The 19,452-nt window shown below is 42.4% G+C and overlaps 1 protein-coding gene across 1 annotated transcript in view; it reads right to left on the reverse strand.

The window, feature by feature from the left end:
- The window catches only part of cfap299 (cilia and flagella associated protein 299), a 259,519-nt gene that overhangs the window by 151,131 nt on the left and 88,936 nt on the right, over positions 1-19,452 (reverse strand). Inside the window, exon 3 of the mRNA XM_045706947.2 lies at positions 1,780-1,870. Coding sequence (XP_045562903.1) covers positions 1,780-1,870 — 91 coding nt within the window. The remainder of the gene's footprint in view (positions 1-1,779; positions 1,871-19,452) is intronic.

The raw sequence follows: 19,452 nt of genomic DNA on the forward strand, positions 1-19,452 counted from the left end.
CATGGGGATATAAAGCCAATAGGGTTTGACCAGGACCCATAGAGATATAAAGCCAATAGGGTTTCATGGGCGAACCCAATGGTAAAGACATCAATACATCTGTTCCTATACACACTGAGTGTAGATTAATAACACCTTGCACCTACTACCATACCCCGTTCAAAGGCACTTCAATCTTTTGTCTTGCCTGTTCACCCTCTGAACGGCACAAACACACAATCCATGTCTCAATTGTCTCACGGCTTATAAATCCTTCCTGTCTCCTTCCCTTCATCTAAACTGATTGAAGTGGATTTAACAGGTGACATCAATAAGGGATCATAGATTTATACCTGGATTCACCTGGTCAGTCTGTGTCATGGAGAGAGCAAGTGTTCTTAATGTTTTGGACACTCAATAGCAAACACTCTCCCCTTGCAATTCTAAGCCATTGGAGAACCCTGGGGACATGTAAAGAAGAACCCTGGGGACATGTAAAGAAGAACCCTGGGGACATGTCAAGAAGCCGTTAGAGAACCCTGGGGACATGTCAAGAAGCCGTTAGAGAACCCTGGGGACATGTCAAGAAGCCGATAGGAGAACCCTGGGGACATGTAAAGAAGCCGATAGAGAACCCTGGGGACATGTAAAGAAGCCGTTAGAGAACCCTGGGGACATGTAAAGAAGCCGATAGGAGAACCCTGGGGACATGTAAAGAAGCCGTTAGAGAACCCTGGGGACATGTAAAGAAGCCGATACAGAACCCTGGGGACATGTAAAGAAGCCGATAGAAGAACCCTGGGGACATGTAAAGAAGCCGTTAGAGAACCCTGGGGACATATAAAGAAGCCGTTAGAGAACCCTGGGGACATGTAAAGAAGCCGTTAGAGAACCCTGGGGACATGTAAAGAAGCCGTTAGAGAACCCTGGGGACATGTAAAGAAGCCGTTAGAGAACCCTGGGGACATGTAAAGAAGCTGTTAGAGAACCCTGGGGACATGTAAAGAAGCCGTTAGAGAACCCTGGGGACATGTAAAGAAGCCGTTAGAGAACCCTGGGGACATGTAAAGAAGCCGTTAGAGAACCCTGGGGACATGTAAAGAAGCCAATAGGAGAACCCTGGGGACATGTAAAGAAGCCGAAAGACGAAGACGAAGACGAAGCATGAGCAGTGGAACTGAACTTTCTGAATTAACCCAGAAGTGTTATTATTTCTATTCCAGCAGGCGTTGAATTATCAACGACATGGGCAATATCTAATGGGCATTATAAACTGGCTGGTTCGAGCCCTGAATGCTGATTGGCTGACAGCCGTGGTATATCAGACAGTATACCGCGGGTATGACAAAACATTTATTTTTACTGCTCTAATGACGTTGGTAACCAGTTTATAATAGCAATAAGGCACCTCTGGGGGTTTGTGATATATGGCCAATATACCACGGCTAAGGGCCTCATTTTTTTTTAAATATCTAATGCATATTTTTGTTATGTTCTAGATAGCATAGCCAGGGTGGTGAGGGTTGGACTACTGGGTGGTGAACTGAAGAGAAGGTCAAAAGGCTGGGAGGACCAGCTCCAGAGGTGATGGGAGGAAGGAGATGGGGGGGGGGGGGGGGGGGGAGAGGAAGTGAAGGGGGGGGAGGAGAGAGGAAGTGAAGGGGGGGGGTCCACTGAACCTGGCAGAGTGTATATTCTATTCCCTCCAGATCCTAACTCCTAATGGAAGGGTAGAGGTATGTTATAACCCCATTACGTAGATATGTGAGTGCTGTAATAATGTACTGTCTCTCTACTCACAGTCATTTTCCCACTGCGGTTGACCTCCTCTCGTTCCGCCAGCGCTTTCAGGAAGTTATCTTTCAGCTCCTTTCCCACACTTGCCAGTGTCCTGGAAAATACAACATGGGAAATAGTTTGAAATGTTTCTTTAAATGTAGAAAGAAAAAAAAAACAGTTTGTAGGTTGTTTAAACGGACCCTATTGAAGCTTTGTACAATCTCTGCATAGTAATTAATATAATAATAATTAATATTATATAACAATAATTAGCCAATAATCACTGCATTAAAGGGACAATCTGTAGGTGCTACATCCATTTTTTTTTGTTTGTTATAAATTAATCGTATGTACCAGTAAATTGTTGAATAATATAACTTAGAAATGCCTCGTGATTTTAGTTCAACTGTCGTACCCCATCAGAACCCAAAATATCAGCTTGTTTTAATCAAATCAAATGTATTTATAAAGCCCTTCTTACATCAGCTGATATCTCAAAGTGCTGTACAGAAACCCAGCCTAAAACCCCCAAACAGCAAGCAATGCAGGTGTAGAAGCACGGTGGCTTGGAAAAACTCCCTAGAAAGGCCAGAACCTAGGAAGAAACCTAGAGAGGAACCAGGCTATGAGGGGTGGCCAGTCCTCTTCTGGCTGTGCCGGGTGGAGATTATAACAGAACATGGCCAAGATGTTCAAATGTTCATAGAAGACCAGCAGGGTCAAATAAAAATAATCACAGTGGTTTTAGAGGGTTCAACAGGTCAGCACATACGCCAATGTTTGTCAACAAAGTAAATGTAAACAAACACTACATGGTTAAAACTATAATTTTAATATTATGGAGTCAGTCCTTGCATCCATAGATAGCTCTGTTTGTCAATTTGAGAGCAAAACACATTTCTCCAGCCCCATCCCTCAGCTTTTTAACGTTATTGTTTCAACTGCTAATTGCCCCTTTAAGCTCAAATGGGTACCACTTGGACATGTTTTTAAGTAGAATTTATGAGATGGGTCTAACCCTTTTCCAAGGGACTCTTTGCAGATAGTTGGTACTAACCAAGTTTCTCCCCAGCAAGAAAAGACATTAAGACAACAAAAGGTTTTCACATTACATTTGTTAACCATAATATCAGTGTCTTCAGAAAGCATATACACTCCTTGCCGTTTTTCACATTTTGTCGTGTTACAGCCTGAAATGTAGATTTGGAGTCACACAATACCGCAAAATGTCAAAGTGAAATTTTGTTTGCAGAACATTTTTGAAATGTAAAACATTTTTTAAGCTGAAATGTATTGAGTCAATAAGTATTTAACCTCTTTGTTATGGCAAGTCTAAATAATTTCAGGGGTAATAATGTGCTTAACAAGTCACATAAAAAGTTGCATGGACTCACTCTGTGTTCAATAATAGTGTTTAACATGATTTATGAATGACTACCTCATCTCTGTACCCCACACATACAATTATCTGTAAGGTCCCTCAGTCGAGCAGTGAATTTCAAACACAGATTCAACGACAAAGACCAGGGAGGTTTTCTAATGCCTCGCAAAGAAGGGCATCGATTGGTAGAAAAAAAGGGAGATGCTAAATATCCCTTTGAGCTAGTTATTAATTAGGCTTAATTAATTATGTATTTATTTATTTGGATGGTGTATCAATATCAATATACCCGGTCACTACAAAGATGTTTAAATTTTTTTATGTATTTAACCTTTATTTAACCTTTATTTAACTAGTCAAGTAAGTTAAGAACAAATTCTTATTTACAATGACGGCCTACCAAAAGGCAAAAGGGCTCCTGCGGGGACGTGGGCCTGGGATTAAATCTAAAAATAAAATACAAATCTAGGAGCTGATCGTGGACTTCAGGAAACAGCAGAGACACTATCCACATCAATAGGACCGCAGTGGAGAAGGTGGAAAGCTTCAAATTCCTCGGCGTACACACTTTTACAGATGCACAATTGAGAGCATCCTGTCGGGCTGTATCACCGCCTGGTACAGCAACTGCTCCGCCCGCAACCGCAACCATAGGGCTCTCCAGAGGGTGGTGAGGTCAGCCCAACGCATCACCAGGGGTACATTGCCTGCTCTCCAGGACACCTACACCACCCGATGTCACAGGAAGGTCAAAAAGATCATCAAGGACAACAACCACCCGAGCCACGGCCTGTTCACCCCGCTATCATCCAGAAGGCGAGGTCAGTGCAGGTGCATCAAAGCTGGGACCGAGAGACTGAAATCTCAAGGCCATCAGACTGTTAAATAGCCATCACTAGCCGGCTACCACCCAGTTACTCAACCCTGAACCTTAGAGGCTGCTGCCCCATATACATAGATATGGAATCACTGGTCACTTTAATAATGTTTACATACTGCTTTACTAATCTCATATGTATATACTGTATTATATTCTACTGTATTTACTCAATGCCACTCCGACATTGCTTGTCCTAATTTATATATTTCTTAATTCCATTCTTTTACTTTTAGATTTGTTTATTGTTGTGAATTGTTAGATATTACTGCACTGTTGGAGCTAAGAACACAAGCATTTCACTACACCCGCAATAACATCTGCTAAACATGTGTATGTAACCATACATTTGGGTTTTTTTGTTGTTGAGAAAACTGAGGATGGATCAACAACATGGTAGTAACTCCACAATACTAACTTAAATGACAGAGTGAAAAGAAGGAAGCCTGTACAGAATACAAATATTCCAAAACATGCATCCTGTTTGCAACAAGGTACTAAAGTAATACTGCAAAAAATGTGGCAAAGAAATTATATTTTTGTCCTGAATACAAAGCGTTATGTTTGGGGCAACTCTTCATATTTTCAAGCATTGTGGTGGCTGCATCATGTTATGGGTATGCTTGTCATCGACAAGACCTAGGGAGATTTTTTAGGATAAAAATAAATGGAATAGAGCCAGAGGATGAGAGGACAGGCAAAATCCTAGAGGAAAATCAGGTACAGACACTGGGTGACGAATTCACCTTTCAGCAGGACAATAACCTAAAACACAAGGCCAAATCTACACTGGGAGATGAATTCACCTTTCAGCAGGACGATAACCTACAACACGAGGCCAAATCTACACAGGAGTTGCAGTTTTGACTTAAATAGGCTGGAAAATCTATGGCAAGACTTGAAAATGGCTGTCTAGCAATGATCACCAACCAACACGACAGAGCTCGAAGAATTTAAAAAAGAATAATGGGCAAATATTGTACAATCCAGGTGTGGAAAGCTCTTAGAGACTCACCCAGAAAGACTCAGTGTCTCTAACATGTATTGTCTCAACGGTATGAATACATTTTTTAATATTAGTGTTTGAATTTTCATAAATGTCTTATAAATGTTAGAATCTTTCTTCCACTTTGACATTACAGAGTATTTTCTGTAGATTGTTGACCAAAAATGACAATATAATCCATTTAAATCCCACTTTCTAACACAAGAATACGTGGAAAAAGTGTGAATACTTTCATGAAGGCCTAGTGAACATATCATTCAATGTAAAAAAATATTCTTATATAAATACCATAAGAATGCAATAACAAATTGCTCAAACAAGCCATTTTTAGTAATTCAACATGTGCAGTGACTACATTTGTAACTCAAGTATAGTAAAGGGAAAGAAAGTTTTTGACAAAATGATCTATGCAAAATGATTTGTCAGTTATTATAAACCAGCGTCTGACAGACATTCTCCAAATATAAAGCAAAAACTAATACTGTTTCCTGTACAGAAATCAGTCTTTGATCATTATTCACACAAGTCGTTTTGTTATGGTTACTGTAAAACCAAACCCCTTCAGATGTGTTCCTTACTTTTGTTAATTAATCACACTTCTCATTTGGAGAACCCATCGCCACCGGCGCTTATAAGATCAATTATTTCAAGGATTAAATGATTTTGTATCATATTATGACAGCTTTTTTTTTTACACTTTAGTTGGCCCGTTTCCATGGAAATCATGTTTTTTTGTGTGTTTTTTTTTTGGCCTACACCTCTCCTTTGGGCCTCCACACACCTGACAAAACATTGGCACTGATGAGTCAAACGGTTAACAGCAGCAGCAATAGGAGCCAGTGTCAGTGTCCCAAATGGCACCAATTTTCCCATACACAGTGTCCTGGTCAAAAGTAGTGCACTATATAGGGAATAGGGTGCTATTTGGATGCCGGCAGCGTGTGGAAACCTTCATCAGGTCAACACCAGGTTAAAGAGTCATCCTGAAGGCAGAAAACAAGCCACTGAGAAACCTCTCCTTCTTCAGCGGCTGAGAGTGTTAGTGTGTACCACCTGAAGGAATGGACATGGGCTGTGTTTTCATCTGAGCAAGGTACCATTTTAGAGGCTAGAACAGCTCAAAAAATACTTTTGTTGGATCGGATGTATATTTACGTTGATGTGCGTTTTTTCCCCTCCCAACACAAATAGCAGACGGTATCATTGCACTGTGGGGCATGTGTATCAACACTACAGTCTCTCCGGTCAGTAAAAACGTCCAGCCCATCCTGGGACCTGTATAGGATGTGTCCCAACATGAACAGAGTCATTTTCTGTTTTTGTCTCAACACAACTAATTCATCGAATCAATACTGATAATGATCATCTCGACTCTCTTGAGGTCATAGCATCGTCAGTCATGGATTGGTTTTCCCCCAAAAAAGACCTTACGGTCGTGAAAAGAAACCTGGGGACTTCTGTTGTCCATCATTTACCCCACAGAAAACATGACGCGCATAGAAATACAAAAGAAACTGGAGACTTCAAATGCATCAAAGCAATATTGTGAATGGCCTCTTCTTCAAGTTGTGGTGCGGAAATAATAGCTGAGAAACCAAATCAGTGCAGATGTTTCAAACTAAATAAAGAAATCCACATGGACCAACAGACCACTGGGTAAGTAAAATGGCCTCCTAAGAAATACACTCTACCGTTAAACAGTTTGGGGTCACATAGAAATGTCCTTGTTTTTGAAAGAAAAGCACCTTTTTTTTTTGTCCATTAAAATAACATCGAAATTGATCAGAAATACAGTGTAGACATTGTTAATGTTGTAAATGACTATTGTAGCTGGAAACGGCAGATTTTTTTATGGAATATCTACATAGGCGTACAGAGGCCCATTATCAGCAACCATCACTCCTGTGTTCCAATGGCACGTTGTGTTAGCTAATCCAAGTTTATCATTTTAAAAAGGCTAATTGATCATTAGAAAACCCTTTTGCAATTATGTTAGCATGGCTGTGCACGGCTGTGTGCTCGATTAAATACACCTGTCAGCAACGGGCGCGGCTGAATTAGAAGAATCCATTCATTTGAAAGGGGGGTGTCCACATACTTTCGATAGAAGGCACGAGGTTCTACTATGAAACCCTGTTTAAGAGTTCCCTTTGGAAACCGAGGGGGAGGAGTCGGCAGTGTGGTCAGCTGACCATTAAAGAGTTTCTATTGGCTGTCTGCCATTATGCAAATGTAAAGTAAGGAGCAGAAGCGGAGCATCCTCAAAGAATGTTTAATATTCCTAATGTGTCTCTGGGTGCATCTCAAATGCAACCTTACTCCCTATATAGTGCACTACTTTTCTTCATCAGTAGTGGACCTGATAGAGAATTGAGTGTCATTAGGACCCTGAATCGCCCCTCTGTGTGGTAACAGACAGTGTTGCCCAACTCAGGTTCCTTTACAGAGAGAGAGAGGGCCAGGCCAAGTGGGGGCAATTACAAACCAAACAGCCCCTCTGATTGGACAGGATTTAGCCGACCATGATGCACTGGGGTGGGACATCATCTGGTTTGTTCTGGATGGTGAATAGAGGGGGGGGGGGGGACGATCCCGTAACCAATTGTGCTATTGTGTATGTTTTTTTTGTGTTATTTGTAACTTATTTTGTACATAATGTTTCTGCCACCGTGTCTTATGACAGAAAAGAGCTTCTGGATATCACAACATTGATTTTGTATTTTACTCCACACATAGAGACGTGTACAAAGCTCTCCCTCGCCCTCCATTTGGCAAATCTGACCATAAACCTATCCTCCTGATTCCTGCTTACAAGTAAAAATTAAAGCAGGAAGCACCAGTGATTTGGTCAATAAAAAAGTGGTCAGATGAAGCAGATGCTAAACTACAGGACTGATTTGCTAGATGCGAAGAACAGACTGCAATATGTTCTGGGATTCTTCCGATGGCATTGAAGAGTACATCACATCAGTCACTGGCTTCATCAATAATTGCATTGATGATGTCGTCTCAAAAGTGACCGTACGTACATACCCCAACCAGAAGCCATGGATTACAGGCAACATCCACACTGAGCTAAAGGCTAGAGCTGCCACTTTCAAGGAGCGGGACTCTAACCCAGAAGCTTATAAGAAATCCCGCTATGCCCTCCGACGAACCATCAAACAGGCAAAGCGTCAATACAGGACTAAGATCAAATCGTTCTACACTGGCTCTGACTTTCGTCAGATGTGGCAGGGCCTGCAAACTATTACAGACTACAAAGGGAAGCACATCCGAGAGTTGCCCAGTGAGCCTACCAGACGAGCTAAATTACTTCTATGCTCGCTTCGAGGCAAGTAACACTGAAACATGCATGAGAGCACCAGCTGTTCCGGACGACTGTGTGATCACGCTCTCCGTAGCCGATGTGAGTAAGACACAGGTCAACATTCACAAGGCCGCTGGGCCAGACGGATTACCAGGATGTGTACTGCGAGCATGTGCTGACCAACTGGCAAGTTTCTTCACTGACATTTTCAACCTCTCCCTGACTGAGTCTGTAATACCAACATGTTTCAAGCAGACCACCATAGTCCCTGTGCCCATGAACACCAAGGTAACCTGCCTAAATTACTACAGACCCGTAGGACTCACGTCTGTAGCCATGAAGTGTTTTAAAAGGCTGGTGGCTCAAATCAACACCATCATCCCAGAAACCCTAAACCCACTCCAATTTGCATACCGCCCAAACAGATCCACAGATGATGCAATCTCTATTGCACTCCACACTGCCCTTTCCCACCTGGACAAAAGGAACACCTATGTGAGAATGCTATTCATTGACTACAGCTCAGCGTTCAACACCATAGTGCCCTCAAAGCTCATCACTAAGCTAAGGACCCTGGGACTAAACACCTCCCTCTGCAACTGGATCCTGGATGTGTTTTTGCGTGGATTCCGTGACGCATTTAGCTTTTAACAGCTAGGAAACACTTCTAACCAAACAACAGTGCTAGCTGCCTGTACTACAGGCACCGGTCGTCGTCGTGGGAAAGACTCATTGTTATCTTTTCGGAAAACAACTGGTTGCAGTAAAGAGCCAATCTGGATACCAAGGAGATCCTGAGGGAAATCGACGAGTACCAACAGCTTTACGCTATGGAGGAACAACATACTCCATCATGGAAAGATCCGACTACCTCACAAAATAACTTTAACCCGCCAAAAAAACACACACAAAAAAAAAAAAAATGATTCATCTACAGACACGGGCGATTTACCATTGAAGTAGAGGCTAGTGCTCTGGCTGGAATCCATACAACACTGGAAAAGTTGTGTGAGGAGGTAGCAGGGCTGAGGGGGAGTTTGGAGTTCAGCCAGAGTGAAATTTTCACGGTCCAAGGAGAGAACAAGACACTCACAGCCAAGTTAAAAATCCACGATTCCAACATGGATTGTCTACTTAGGGAAAACAGGGTGATGAAGGAGTCGCGGCTAGACATACAAAGTCGTAGCACGCGTGAAAATCGAATGTTTTCTGGGATTCCTGAGGATGCATCCAATAATCCAGAGGGCGCGATCAGAGAATTCATGCAATCCGCCTTGAAACTTCCTATAGAGACTGTAAACAAGGTGGCTTTCCATCGAGTACACAGACTTGGAGCTCGGAGCGACAAGACCAAGGGTCCTCGACCGATCATGGTAAAATTTGAACACTACCAACAAAAGGAGCTGATCAAAAGCAGAGGAAGGAGCTTAAAGGGACCAAATTCGGGCTCAATGACCAATATCCAAGAGAGATAAAATAAGATAAACGAAAGTTGCAAGAAACTGTATCCGGTACAGAAGATGCTATTTATTGACTACAGCTCAGCGTTCAACACCATAGTGCCCTCAAAGCTCATCAATAAGCTAAGGACCCTGGGACAAAACACCTCCCTCTGCAACTGGATCCTAGACATCCTGACGGGCCGCCCCCCAGGTGGTAAGGGTAGGTAACAACACATCCGCCACGCTGATCCTCAACACAGGGCCCCTCAGGGGTGCGTGCTCAGCCCTCTCCTGTACTCCCTGTTCACTCATGACTGCACGGCCAGGCACGACTCTAAAACCATCATTAAGTTTGCTGATGACACAACAGTGGTAGGCCTGATCACCGACAACGATGAGACAGCCTACAGGGAGGAGGTCAGAGACCTGACCGTGAGGTGCCAGGACAACAACCTCTCCCTCAACGTGATCAAGACAAAGGAGAAGATTGTGGATTACAGGAAAAAGAGGACCGTGCACGCCCCCATTCTCATCGACGAGGCTGTAGTGGAGCACGTTGAGAGCTTCAAGTTCCTTGGTGTCCACATCAACAACAAACTAACATGATCCAAGCACACCATCGCAGCCGTGAAGCGGGCACGACAAAACCTATTCCCCCTCAGGAGACTGAAAAGATGTGGCATGGGTCCTCAGATCCTTAAAAGGTTCTACAGCTGCACCATCGAGAGCATCCTGACTGGTTGCATCCCCGCTCGGCGTCCGACCGCAAGACGCTACAGAGGGTAGTGCGAAAGGCCCAGTACGTTACTAGGGCCAAGCTTCCTGCCATCCAGGACCTCTATACCAGGCGGTGTCAGAGGAAGGCCCTAAAAATTGTCAAAGACTCCAGCCATCCTAGTCATAGACTGTTCTCTCTGCTATCGCATGGCAAGCGGTACCGTAGCGCCAAGTCTAGGTCCAAAAGGCTTCTTAACAGCTTCTACCCCCAAGCCATAAGACTCCTGAACAGCTAATCAAAGGGCTACCCAGACCCCTCTTTTACGCTGTTGCTACTCTCTGTTTATTATCTATGTATAGTCACTTTAACTCTAACTACATGTACATATTACCTCAATTACCTCACCTAACCGGTGCCCCCACACATGGACTCTGTACCGGTACCCCCTGTATATAGCCTCCACATTGACTCTGTACCGGTACCCCCTGTATATAGCCTCCACATTGACTCTGTACCGGTACCCCCTGTATATAGCCTCCACATTGACTCTGTACCGGTACCCCCTGTATATAGCCTCCATAATTGACTCTGTACCGGTACCCCCTGTATATAGGCTCGCTATTGTTATTTTACTGATGCTGTTTAATTATTTGTTACTTTTATTTTCTATTTTTGTTTTACTTAACAATTATTTTTCTTAAAACTGTATTGTTGGTTAAGGGTTTGTAAGTAAGCATTTCACAGTAAGTTCTTCACCTCCTGTAGCCGACTTTATGAGTGTTTACTTTGTACATTGTATTTCTGTCCTGTCATCCAAACAGTTACTCCATCACGCCAACATATTAGTCTAATCTTTACAAACACATTCCTGTTGTTACCCTGAACAAAGACATGATGAAAGGAGCCACTGTTCTCAACGAATGAATGGCTGTGATGCAAAAGATCAGACAAACCACATCTTTCAAACAGGAAGCCTAGAATCAACGAGCAGAGGTGTGAACGGTTAAAAAAGAAAGACGACTAGATTAGCTTTAGTTGAGAAACACCTCTCAATACAACATCCTCTTCTGTTTTAATGCCAGAGAGACCTGTGGTGTTTACACAGCCATTCCTCAGAGCGCCGGGTTTTTAACATTGTTCACAGTGAATATGTTAATATGTCACAGCGGAGAATCAAACTGTGATAGTACGCAGCCGGCTTTTGAATTACACTGCAAGTTTTCATTAACGCCCGTGGAATTTCCAAACGCGGTTTGTCTTTCATTTGTGTTTCCTCATTGAATATGCATAAGGGGGGGGGGGTTCCATGGCAGGTGGGTACCATCCTCCAGTGATAGCATCAAACTGTCAGTCACGCTCGGGGGAACAGATGTGAGGAGAAGCAGGAACAGTAAGAATTGCTGGATGGGGGAAAACATCACGGTGTTGGTCTGCTCAGGAAAATCCAGTGTTGCTCAACTGTTCTGTTAAACCAGGACTACAATAACTATCCTGGCAGTAACCTCTTGGAGAGAGGGGTCGGACCTGTCTGAAGAGCTCCTCTTGTGATGAACCCAGCAAAAGTTTGAGGCTCTCTTCAATGAACCAAAGGGTTCCCTGGGAGAATTTTTTTTTGAGGAAACCTAAGGTGTGTTCAACAAGACATACAGTTTGTGAATGTTAACTAAGGTTGTTTTACTTTGACCATGAACGTTCTCTAACGCAAGCTAAAAAAATTAAATCAAATGTATTTATAAAGCCCTTCTTACATCAGCTGATATGTCAAAGTGCTGTACAGAAACCCAGCCTAACTTTAAACATCAGCTATCTGAGCAGCTAACCGATCGCTACAGCTGTACATAGTCCATCTGTAAATAGCCCACCCAATCTACCTACCTCATCCCCATATTGTTTTTATTTACTTTGCTGCTCTTTTGCACACCAGTATCACTACTTACACACCATCATCTGCTCATCTATCACTCCAGTATTAATCTGCTAAATTGTAATTACTTTGCTACTGACATATTTATTGCCATACCTCCTCACGCCATTTGCACTCACTGTATATAGACTTTCTTTTTTTTCTACTGTATTATTGACTGTATGTTTGTTTATTCCATGTGTAACTCTGTGTTGTTGTTTGTGTCGCACTGCTTTGCTTTATCTTGGCCAGGTCACAGTTGTAAATGAGAACTTGTTATCAACTGGCCTCCCTGGTTAAATAAAAGGTGAAATAAAAAATGTAAAAACAAAAATGTAAAAAAAACAAACAGCAAGCAATGCAGGTGTAGAAGCTAAGGGTTCAGTCAGAAAAGGAAGTGTGCAGTGACGCTTGCGGAAGTGTCTTGTTTCCTATGGCATTTGAGCCAATGGGCAGGCTCGGGGCAAAGCCATGTCAAGAGGCAACAGATGTGTATGATTGTCGGGGAAGGAAAGACTTTACTTCCTGTGTACTCAAGGGAACTGCTCCGAGTCAAGGCACACACTGAACTGTTACAGAGCTGTAACCAATACTGTAGCTGCTTCTGTTGCTGTATCTCATTTATTCATGAGTAGTACAGATAAAATTTCTACATCTGTGTGGTGTTAAGAGTTTTGATGGATACAAGTGTAAAACAGATGTTTAGTGGAGAAGGAAGTCGAACAGTAAACAGTATAATGATGAAGTGTTAAGGCCTTTATTTAGTGGAGAAGGAAGCAGAACAGTAAACAGTATAATGATGTATTTCTGTCCTGTCAACCAAACAGTTAATATTTGAGTATTTACTTTGTACATTGTATTTCTGTCCTGTCATCCAAACAGTTAATATTTGAGTATTTACTTTGTACATTGTATTTCTGTCCTGTCATCCAAACAGTTACTCCATCACGCCAACATTTTGGTGTGATGTGGTAAGGCCTTTATTTAGTAGATAAGGGAGTAGAACAGTAAACAGTCTTATGAAGTGTTAACGCCTATTTTTAGTAGATAAGGAAGTCGAACAGTAAACAGTCTAATGATGAAGTGTTAAGGACTTTATTTAGTGGAGAAGGAAGCAGAACAGTAAACAGTATAATGATGAAGTGTTAAGGACTTTATTTAGTGGAGAAGGAAGTCGAACAGTAAACAGTCTAATAACGATGTGGACCCCAGGAAGAGTAGCTGTTGCTATCGCAACAGGTAATGAGAATCCCAATAAGATACAAAATGTCAAAATGCTTCAGTCCCAGGGTCCTTAGCTTAGTGATGAACTTGTAGGGCGCTATGGTGTTGAACGCTGAGCTGTAGTCAATGAACAGCTTTCTCACATTGGTTATTTTGTCCAGGTGGGAAAGGGCACTGTCCGAATTTTATTTTTTGACCTCCACAAGTCTGGTTCATCCTTGGGAGCAATTTCCAAACGCCTGAAGGTGCCACCTTCATCTGTACATTCAATAGTACGCAGGTATAAATACCATGGGACCACGCAGCCGTCATACCGCTCAGGAAGGAGATGCGTTCTGTCTCCTAGAGATGAACGTACTTTGATGCGAAAGTGCAAATCAATCCCAGAACAACAGCAAAAGACCCTGTGAACATGCTGGAGGAAACAGGTACAAAAGTATCTATTTCCACAGTCAAACGAGTCCTATATCGACATAACCTGAAAGGCCGCTCAGCAAGGAAGAAGCCACTGCTCCAAAACCGCCATAAAAAAGCCAGACTACGGTTTGCAACTGCACATGTGGACAAAGATCATACTTTTTGGAGAAATGTCCTCTGGTCTGATGAAACAAAATTAGAACTGTTTGGCCATATGACCATCGTTATGTTGAGGAAAAAGGGGGATGCTTGCAAGCCGAAGAACACCATCCCAACTGTGAAGCACGGGGGTGGCAGCATCATGTTGTGTGGGTGCTTTGCTGCAGGAGGGACTGGTGCACTTCACAAAATAGATGGCATCATGAGGGTGGAAAATGTTGTGGATATATTGAAGCAACATCTCAAGACATCAGTCAGGAATTTAAAGCTTGGTCGCAAATGGGTCTTCCAAATGGACAATGACCCCAAGCATACTTCCAAAGTTCTGGCAAAATGGCTTAAGGACAACAAAGTCAAGGTATTGGAGTGGCCATCACAAAGCCCTGACCTCAATCCTATAGAAAATTTGTTGGCAGAACTGAAAAAGTGTGTACGAGCAAGGAGGCCTAGAAACCTGACTCAGTTACACCAGCTCTGTCAGGAGGAATGGGCCAAAATTCACCCACAAGCTTCCCACAATAAGTTGGAAGGTTTCCTGAAATGTTTGACCCAAGTTAAACAATTTAAAGGCAATGCTACCAAATACTAATTGAGTGTATGTAAACTTCTGACCCACTGGGTGTCACGATCGTCGTAAAAATGGGACCAAGGCGCAGCGGGAATGTGTGAACTCATCTTCTTTATTTGAAGGAACGTGAACACAAAACAAAAATAACAAACAATGACGACGAAGACAGTCCTGACAGGCTAAACGCTAAACATGGAACATTGCCCAACAAAACCCGAAACACATTAAACAAACGATTAATATTATGGTGTTTCTATTCCAAGAAAAACTAAAAACCCTCTGAGTTTCCATTAGGATGGAACGGAAAATATGGCGCTGTACAACGTGACAGTCGGCAGTACAGTACTGGGCTATTTAGCTAAAGAATCCCTGGGCACGCGGGAGACCGGGGTTCTATTCCCCGACGGGGAGGAAGGAGTAGGATGTCCTTGTAAATAAGAATTTGTTCTTAACCTGTTAGGGCTAGGGGGCAGCATTGACACGGCTGGATAAAAAACATACCCGATTTAATCTGGTTACCACTCCTACTCAGTAACTAGAATATGCATATACTTATTACATATGGATAGAAAACACCCTAAATTTTCTAAAACTGTTTGAATGGTGTCTGTGTGTATAACAGAACTCAAATGGCAGGTCAAAACCTGAGAGATTCCTTTACAGGAAGTGGCCTGTCTGACCATTTGTTGAACTTCTTTTCCATCTCTATCATTTACTAAGGATCTCTGCTCTAACGTGACACTTCCCACGTCTTCCATAGGCTCTCAGAGCCCGGGAAAAAACAGAATGTCGTCATTCCAGCCCCAGGCTGAAACACATTATCGCCTTTCTCAAGTGGCCCATCAAGAGACACTAGCTTATGCGCGTGACCCCGACCGCCCCCGCCTTTGGGATTTTTTCCTCTGTTTGCCGAAAAGGAGATTCCATGTCGGAATATTATCGCTTTTCTACGAGAAAAATGTCGTAAAAATTGATTTTAAACAGCGGTTGACATGCTTCGACGTACGGTAATGGAATACTTAGAATTTTATTGTCACGAATTGCGCCAAGCGCGTGACACTTCTTTACTATTTCGGATAGTGTCTGGAACGCACGAACAAAACGCCGCTATTCGGATATAACGATGGATTATTTTGGACCAAACCAACATTTGTTATTGAAGTAGCTGTCCTGGGTGTGTATTCTGACGAAGACAACAAAAGGTAATGACATTTTTATAATAGTAAATATGATTATGGTGAGTGCTAAACTTGCCGGGTGTCTAAATAGCGAGCCCGTGATGCCTGGGCTATGTACTTAGAATATTGCAAAATGTGCTTTCACCAAAAAGCTATTTTAAAATCGGACATATCGAGTGCATAGAGGAGGTCTGTATCTATAATTCTTAAAATAATTGTTATGCTTTTTGTGAACGTTTATCGTGAGTAATTTAGTAAAATGTTAGCGAATTCCCCGGAAGTTTGCGGGGGGTATGCTAGTTCTGAACGTCACATGCTAATGTAAAAAGCTGGTTTTTGATATAAATATGAACTTGATTGAACAAAACATGCATGTATTGTATAACATAATGTCCTAGGGTTGTCATCTGATGAAGATCATCAAAGGTGAGTGCTGCATTTAGCTGTCTTCTGGGTTTTGGTGACATTATATGCTGGCTTGAAAAATGGGTGTCTGATTATTTCTGGCTTGGTACTCTGCTGACATAATCTAATGTTTTGCTTTCGTTGTAAAGCCTTTTTGAAATCGGACAGTGTGGTTAGATTAACGAGAGTCTTATCTTTAAATGGCTGTAAAATAGTCATATGTTTGAGAAATTGAAGTAATAGGATTTTTAAGGTTTTGAAAATCGCGCCACAGGATAGCCGTGGCTGTTACGTAGCTGGGACGAATTCGTCCCGCCTAGCCTAGAGAGGTTAACTGATTCCATATGTGTTATTTCATAGTTTTGATGTCTTCACTATTATTCACAATGTAGAAAATAGTAAATATAAAGAAAAATCCTGGAATGAGTTGGTGTGTCCAAATATGGCGCTGTACAACGTGATGGTCGAGAGTAGGCTACAGCATAAGTGGATTGGAGGATTCTAAATTAATATCTAAGGGGCATAACATTTCCACACACTAATTGTAGTGTAATCGAACTTTCAGTTGAGCTAGCTCTTTGTCTTCTCTACCAGAAGTTGATGCTGTTGCTACTGTATGCAACCTCTTGCTATCTAGTTAGCATAACAAATGGCTAGTTAGACATTTTTTCTACTATGGGTGTGTTCTTAAATTCAATCTGGAGTACCTGTGGTTATATATTCAGAGCGTTGTCAGATTGTCAGTTTGTAAATTCAGATCGTTTCGCACTCAGACCGCACACGGTAAATTCGGAACCGAGGAAGAGGGTTGATTTGATCGTTCTGGCCTTACATCGGCAGTCAAGCACCCAAGCTAACGTTGGCTAGCTTGCTAGCTACTTCCAGACACAAATGAGACCACTCTGACCATTTTACTCGCCCTAGCAGAGCTGGTTAGGCAGTTTTCGTGTTAACCAGAGAGTTGGTGACTGTAACTCTGCTGCTGGAAACAATTTAATTACGCTTTTTTGCCAACGTTTACTGACACCGGCCATATTCAACGGTGTTGAGCGCTCGTAAATTCTTTATTCTGCGCTCTGGTACAGTTAGATGAGAGTGCAACAACTAGAACACACAACGACTATACCATTTAACTAAGCTAAGAATGACGGGAATAATCAAGTCAATAAACGTTGGGTAGTTAGACAGCCTATAGTTAATATACTGGCAAGTTTGATGTATAACTACTAACGTTAGGTAGCTAGCTAACATACCGGTACATACTGCTGTAATGATATGCTATGTGGTTCGTAAGGACAGCATAGCTAACAAATTGTCAGCTAATATAACGTGTAAGGTAACTTATTTGAAAAGTCATTACTTTATTACATTGAGTAGCAAGCTACCTCTTGGTCATTAGGGTAAATCTGGTCTGTGATAGGAGGGGGGGCTTTCACACCTAGCTCTGCTATTAGACTATTCTTTAGTAAAGGTTGAATAATCTATTGTTCAGCTATTAGTCCCCCTCCCCAACTTTCAACACATTGTTGTTACTCCCATCTCGTTCCTCGCCCTCTTCCATGCGACATTCTGCGCCTGAGTGGCTCGCTTGTGGGCGTGCTGGCAGGACCTTCAGTTGTGCGACAAGAATTCTGCAGAGCAAGTTTGTATGAAGGCTATTCACAGGCAAATTGTTATATGCTATGGAGATACATTTGTGTCTTTTTGTCGAGAGCAAAACTTTTTTTATTTTCAATCAAAAATAATTGTTCTGAAAGCAACATTTTTACGACACAAAAGGAAGTCATAGCGGACACCTACGAAGAAGGACTGCGTGATGACGGTGTCACAGAATATGTCGTACTCGTTGCTGAAAATGTCATACTGGATAGAGAAGGACCAAGGCGCAGCGGGATTGTGGATACTCATTTTCTTTTAATGGTAAAAGGCAAAGCATCCACCGGAAAACAAAACAATAAATGATACTCACACCATGGACAGTCTTACAGGCTATGCAAACGCAGTGCAAGAACAATTCCCCACAACCCCAAAGACAAACACACACACCTATATAGGATTTCCAATCAAAGGCAACTATACACACCTGCCTTCAATTGGAAGTCCCAATCACCAACACAACATTAAACAAACAAACCACCTGCCACATCCTGACCAAGACTAAGCAATACGCCCTCTGCTGGTCAGGACGTGACAGACGGCATCTCAGGTAAGCAGCACTGGGAGTTCTTCCGTCCCAACTTTTACATAGCTAGTAGTTAGCGCCTACAATTCAGTGTCGTTCATAACATTCTACTACGGCTGTTCTCGCCATTTTCAGTTGAATTAATCTAACTTTCTTTCATGGCAACTCATAAGCAGGCCATGTCCTATTAGTTTCATAGTCGATATATAATCATATTTCATGACAGTGTAACGGTTTGCTTTGTTTACAGAAGGATGAAAGAACACAATATGTCTGTCAGGGAATGCTATTCTGATATGTCAGATGAAGAGTTAGACCAGAAAGTCAGGGCCATTAAGACAAGGATGCCCCCATGCGGGCTTTAGAATGGTCAAAGGAAGTCTCAGAACAATGGGCCATCGTGTACAATGGAGAAGAGTTAGGGAGTCTTTGCAGAGAAGAGTCAGGGAGTCTTTGTAGAGAAGAGTTAGGGAGTCTTTGCAGAGAAGAGTCAGGGAGTCTTTGCAGAGAAGAGTTAGGGAGTCTTTGCAGAGAAGAGTTAGGGAGTCTTGGCAGAGAAGAGTTAGGGAGTCTTTGTAGAGAAGAGTTAGGGAGTCTTTGCAGAGAAGAGTCAGGGAGTCTTTGCAGAGAAGAGTTAGGGAGTCTTTGCAGAGAAGAGTTAGGGAGTCTTTGTAGAGAAGAGTCAGGGAGTCTTTGCAGAGAAGAGTTAGGGAGTCTTTGCAGAGAAGAGTTAGGGAGTCTTTGCAGAGAAGAGTTAGGGAGTCTTTGCAGAGAAGAGTTAGGGGCGCAGAGAAGAGTTAGGGAGTCTTTGCAGAGAAGAGTTAGGGAGTCTTTGCAGAGAAGAGTTAGGGAGTCTTTGCAGAGAAGAGTCAGGGAGTCTTTGCAGAGAAGAGTTAGGGAGTCTTTGTAGAGAAGAGTCAGGGA

Source organism: Salmo salar, chromosome 24, assembly GCF_965601325.2.
Source record: "Salmo salar chromosome 24, fSalSal1, whole genome shotgun sequence".
Classification (NCBI taxonomy): Eukaryota; Metazoa; Chordata; class Actinopteri; order Salmoniformes; family Salmonidae; genus Salmo; species Salmo salar.